Raw genomic sequence first — 6,000 nt, 5'->3', positions numbered from 1 at the left:
TGAGCCGATAAGAAGTGTGTTTCTGTGTGAGAGAGCCAGTCTGTCCGGAAACGCCTGAAAGGGGGAGATGAGGCAAGAGCAGCTTTAGCCGGGGTGAGGCAAGAAGGGCAGATAACGAGGCAACTATGAGTCCTGCTGCTCCTGCCTGAGGGCTTGACTCTGCCTGGTGTGAGTGTGAGTGACAGAAGTGGAAGAAAGAAAGTAAGCAGAGGAAGAGGCTGTGTCCTGGAGGACGCCTCGCAAAGTTGTGGCGTTGTCCGCGGTTAGTGGAAGACCAGAGGAGAGGCTCCAGAGCATGGAGGAGAAGAAGGAAAAGTTTACTGCAAGAGCTTCTCACAGACTTACTCACTCACACACACACACACACACACACACACACACTCACGCGCAGAGAGTCACACTTCCTGGTGCTATCTGTAACTGATTGATGGTCTGCGCTGCTTTGTGGAACGAGCTTCTGCATCATGGAGGTCAAGCATATTGCATTTGTCTTCACAAGCCTGGGAATTTTTCTCAAGTGAACTTTTTTTTTTTTTGCTCATTCTTTCTATGTTATTCTTTTCCCAGTGGAACAGTTTACTGCTGAATGATTAGGCATGTATCTGTGATGGATTGTCTCTACTTGCCCTCAGCCTGCATTGCTGTACAGTGTCTATCAGTGAGTGAGAGGAAGAGCAGCGCTCCCGGTGTGAGTCCGAGCTCATGATGGATGGACAGGGAGATGGGAAGGGGAATGGGACATCTGGCCACCTGGAGGCTGCGCTGGATGGCGAGGACCCAGCTGCTCCGGACTCAGCCTCATCGTCCTGCTCGGACTTGTCCACCTCCGTCCCCGTAGTGCAGCCATGCCCGCAGAGCAAGACTTTCAGCAGGCTCGGGCTCTTTGGAAGAAAGTGAGTGTGTGTGTGAAATATAATACATGTGGTTGAGTTTATAAATTATTGTTATCTACAGAACTTTTAAGAAAAAGAAAAATTCAAAGAAAAAAATTTAGATTTTCTCAAAGCAGAATTTCTTAGCCACATACAATCTAGGAAATAAGGGTTCTATAAAGTTCTGCTAGATAGAACCATCATTTGAAGGTGCTTTATCCATCTACACTGTTGCACCGCTCCAAAAAACGTCGCCTGTTTAACCAGGCGAAGGACCGTTTAAGCATCCAAATTGTTCTTCATGGTTCTATATAGAACCTAAACGTATGCCTTTACTAAAGAACAACCCCGAAACTTCTTTTAAGACACACTTTGGGCTTAACTTATCTAGTTTTACTAAGATTTGGCCAGGATGACAAGGATTGCACCTTTAGTTTTGGTTCAGGTAAGCTGGCAAAGGTCCAAATCCATAAAGCCGACCCTGAAGCTGAACAATAACTAAGTCACCCAGCAACTCAGTAGTCCTCTCAAGTCATTCCTCAATATACTGTAACTTCTGTCCACTGAAGTGAGTGGTTGTTCCTCAGGCCCATGGTGCCACACACACAACAGCAGCACATTACACAGGACTTCACTTCACACAGGAGTGCGTTACACAACACAGCAGCGTGTACTCGGGACAAAACCTACACAACATCAAACTTAGCTGGACTATGAATGGCTATGTAAATGAGTGCGTGTCAAAGCAGTATATGCATAGAACAAATTAGTGTCAGCTGTTCAGAAAGTGTCCCATAGCAGCGTTAAAATAATGTAAGGAATTAAAGAGGAGGTGTGTAAGTTCAATTTAAGGTGGAATGCCAACAGGAACTGTACTTTTATTTGGCAGCATGTCTGCATATCCATCCAAATTGCGCTGGTTCAGAAAGACGAGTGATGTTCAAGCAATACGGCGAAAATGTTTTATCGCAGTACTTACAGACATGTTCACGATACACAATATTTATTGTCAAATGTGATTCAAAATGTGCTGCTCCTTATTAAACTAAACCTTAAACTACTTTTACACTGTTTATAATGACACATGCAGTTAATCAGTGTTCTTTAAGCACGGACCATCTTTGCTATGCTTAGAAAAGCATATTGTGTATCACGAGAACACAATGTATCTTGATATGATACAAAATATCCTAATTTCCTAAATATCTTAGTCTTGTTGCTTGTTTCTCAACTCTCATGAACTTGGTTTGCACACCTCGTTCAACGCAAAAGGACAAATGTTTCCAGGTTATGCTTTTCAGCACTCTTTCCTGCCTTTTCAAGTATGTTGACCCAGCAATAGCTTACCCCACATAGCATTATTATGCCATCGTGACCCAAGCCAAGGTGCGGCATGTTTAAAATATGCACTTTCAGAATCCATCAAGCCGTTATATTAATCCTACTGTCTCTTGCGGTTTGCTAAAAATGGACGCCTTTAATGGATTGGCGAAGCAGTTAATTAAGGTCTATATTGGTTGAACCTGTTGGGACGGCAGTCACACCCACCTGTGCAGCGTACTGCTGACCTTGTGCTTTCAAAGCTGAGCGAGGAACTGCATTGTCCTGAGATAGAGTTGAGTTAGGAGGTGTAGGCCTTAGAGCCTGGCTAGATGTTTAGTGAACTGAAGTCTTATTGAAATGCTATGTGGTAGTAGTTTCAGAACCTTACACATGTGTGATTAGGTTATGGAAACTTCAGGAAGTGAGAGAAAAGCCCTTTCATTGGACATTTGAGTGCTTTGTGTTGTTCTGGGCATGTGGGTGTACACTGGTGTTACCGGTCTGCCTGGCAAGTTGTGCAGGAGGAAGCAGACAAAGGTTTGGCATTTTTGGTACATAAACAAAAAGGTGTTTGGAGAAGTTGTTCGGAGAAGAGGAATCAAGACCTTAATAGCTGTAAAGTGTGGGCTAGAAGACCAACTGTAAGAACCAGTGAGGAAGAAGGAAGTAGAATAGCAGATTTAAAAAAGTCTATTCAGTTAAAAAACAGTGGTGATCAAGTTTGTGTGTGTGTGTGTGTGTGTGTGTGTGTGTGTGTGTGTGATTTTAAAGGAACTACAATGACTTGATCTGGTCTAACCAGATTTTCTGAAGTGTAACAGTGCAAAAGCTTTGAGTGACAACAGATTTGAGAGCCTTTCCTTGAAACAGTCCTGTTGAGAGTGTTCTCAGATTGAATGAGTAGTACTGACTCCTGAAGATGAGCAGTGAAAGTGAAAGGTTGTGCAGCTCTGTTGCAGAATGGAATGTGACCTGATGTATTCTGAGATAACAAACACACCCCTTTTGTCCAAAAAAAATCCAGGATGTTGCATCCAGAGTCATTTAACAACACAGAGTCAATGGTAGGGGAATCTACAAGCCACCATCAATCCAGTCAGTATGGCCAGACCGTATAATAAAGTACTGTATAATGTCATGATTGCAGTAACACCAGAGCGCTATTCAGTATTGAACAGTATTGAAGTATTTGTTGAACTCCAGTGTAGCACAATGTTTGGGTGATGCTGTTGTAAAATGGTAGAAATGTCTGATATTAGCCCATAACTGGGGAAAATAAGGTGAAATAACAGGGTTGTAAATTAGTCTTGTCAAAGCATGTTTGGATCTTATATGCCAATCTTTCATGCCAATGGCTTAATTGCATCCTTATGTTGTACATATGTTTTAATTTTCTGAAATCATTCATTTAGAACATTCATCTATGGCACTTTTGGTGGTGGGGTGTGTGTGTGTGTGTGTGTGGGGGGGGGGGGGGGGGTGTTGTAACCATAATTTTTCATTGGACTGGAAATGTTCAGAAAGGTGTATTATGGAATTTATGGTAATGATATATTGTCATATCACCTAGCCCTTAGGTGCAGCATATAAAGTTGTGTGTGTGTGTGAGTGTGTGTGTGTGTGTGTGTGTGTGTGTGTGTGTGTTCCACCTGTTCTGTAGACGGATGAGGCACCTGTTTTGCCGCTTTGTTAGTGTGTGTTCACTGGGCTAGTGTAATCTGATAATGTCACGCACTGCGCAGGCACCTGAGATGGGCTTTGAGAAAGAGTCCACCGTGGCAGTACAACAGTGAAGTTCACTAGCTCCTGGATAGTGCCTCAGCACATCAACGGGATATAAAAGGAGCCAATAAAGCCAAAATACCCCTAGAGTGTCCATCTCTGGTCCTGAGGAGCCAGAGTCCAGCACAGGTTGATGAACTCCCTGCGCAGACACACCTTACTCAACTCAGAGGCTAGGTACAGGGTTTAATCGCTGTGTTCCAGCAGCAAGACTGCCCAGCTGTGCTGCACTCTGACCCTCTAAGGTAAAGCCCTGTTTTACAGCTACTGGTCAGAAACCCGTTAAAGCAGATGATGGAGGGGAAAGGTTACATTGTCATGTTTTAGATTTTTACAATAATAACAAACAAAAAGAGACAAAAATGTACCCTGATTTCCTCTTTTGCTCTAGCAGTGGAAATGTGCATTTGGAGGGGGAACTAAAGCAGTACTGCATTCTGGTTAGAGTTACGTGATACCAAAATACCATATTACTATGTGTTGTATGTATTTTGATATCTTTGAGTGTGTTGAAAGCACATTAGTGACCCCTTGGTGTGATTTGGTTAAAGTTGTTCTTTTAAAGTATGTGACCTGAGTAGGGGTGAAAAAATCGCAAGATATGATTTAATAGGCCTATTTACAACCCTGTTATTTTGCCTCCCGAATAAAACATGCTGATTTTTGTCTGGAAAAAAAAAGCAGAAAAAAATAAGCTTTGCTTTAATTGGCTGGTTTTTTACCTAGCCTAGTCTATTCTAGCCTTGCTTACAACTGTTAAGAGAACAAATACATTTGTTGTATTCCTGAGTCCTACAGAATTGTGGTGCTGTACTCGTTACATGTATACCAAGTCCTCTGGCTTGGTGTGTGGTCAGCTAGCTGAAAAGATTGTAACTGGTCAGCAGGGTTAGTTTTTAGCCTTTTGAGATGCTCCAAAGGCTTCTGTGTGCCTTTTTAACCACAGCACTTATTTCGTAAAACTTATTTGGGCGGCCGTTCTCCCTTCACCAGTTGGATAGCATTAGCTTTTAGCCTTTTCAGCCTAACTTTCATAATCTCCTGATGTAGTTGTTGTGTTAAGCCTATAGAGGCTCTGGGTTTATGCAAATTTTGAATCAAAACTGCTCTGAAACCTTTTTGGGGTTTTGGAAATTGCCTTTTGAACTATAACACGACAGTATTTGAGGTTCACAGTTTGTCAGTTCTGTGTACTGAACTATGCAATTATAACTATTCCATTTTAGGGCACCTTTTAAGAGCTAGCCAGCAATGCTCAAAATGTTCACAGCACAAAATAATATTGGTTCTATGGGCAATGAGTTTATTAATTCTTTTTATGATAAATTATATGTGACAATACTCTTTTCTAAATATATTGTAACTATTGTCAGTATTTCTAGAAAACTAACCTGTAACATGGACCTTTACAAAGACCAGCATAATTGGTTCTAGCGAATTGGATTTTATACAGAGCAGTGTGTGAAATATGAAATAAAACCCCATGTATTCATAGTTTTATTAAAATAAATGGGCCACAACTGGGTTTTTCTCTATTACAACTTTAGTGAATATTGTGAATCTTGTAAATATAGTTTTAATTCAAATTTCTTGACGTATCTTGCTAGTATTTGTGCCATATTGCCTTTCTCTAGTACTGTGAAAGCCGATATAGCGATACCATGTATTGTGGAGCCTTAACTTTCCCTAACGCTCATCGTAATCTTCGCAGTCTGCGTTTACATGGTTTCTGTCCCAGTCAAGACCTGAAGAGGGACAGACCCATTTCTGCTGCTATCTTTACCACCTCTCCCTCTCCGCTCTGCTATGTATAGCTCAGGGTCAGAATCTCTGGATGGGCTAGAGTGTGTGTATGTGTGTGCTGGGGCAGTAGGGATGCTCTCCTGAGCTGTGACTCAGTGGAATCAGGCCAGCTGTTGGATGGAAGTTTGGCTTTGGGTGGGAGTTGAGCAAGTGGACCTGAAATGAGGCTGGAATCGCTAAATGGCTCCACAAAAAGGTACTCCACGTAACGTTGATGGGG

The 6,000-nt window shown here is 42.2% G+C and overlaps 1 protein-coding gene across 2 annotated transcripts in view; it reads left to right on the top strand.

Moving 5' to 3' along the window:
• dgkzb (diacylglycerol kinase, zeta b) overlaps positions 1-6,000 on the top strand; it is a 28,333-nt gene continuing 22,333 nt past the window's right edge. Inside the window, exons 1-2 of one of the 2 annotated variants that reach the window (XM_072672303.1) lie at positions 1-893; positions 4,768-4,779. In XM_072672303.1, coding sequence (XP_072528404.1) covers positions 703-893; positions 4,768-4,779 — 203 coding nt within the window. In that variant the 5' untranslated portion in view covers positions 1-702. The remainder of the gene's footprint in view (positions 894-4,767; positions 4,780-6,000) is intronic. The other variant, XM_072672302.1, reaches the window with a different exon arrangement.

Source organism: Salminus brasiliensis, chromosome 2 (genome assembly GCF_030463535.1).
Source record: "Salminus brasiliensis chromosome 2, fSalBra1.hap2, whole genome shotgun sequence".
NCBI classification, from domain to species: Eukaryota; Metazoa; Chordata; class Actinopteri; order Characiformes; family Bryconidae; genus Salminus; species Salminus brasiliensis.
This window is presented reverse-complemented; position numbering and strand designations above follow the sequence as displayed.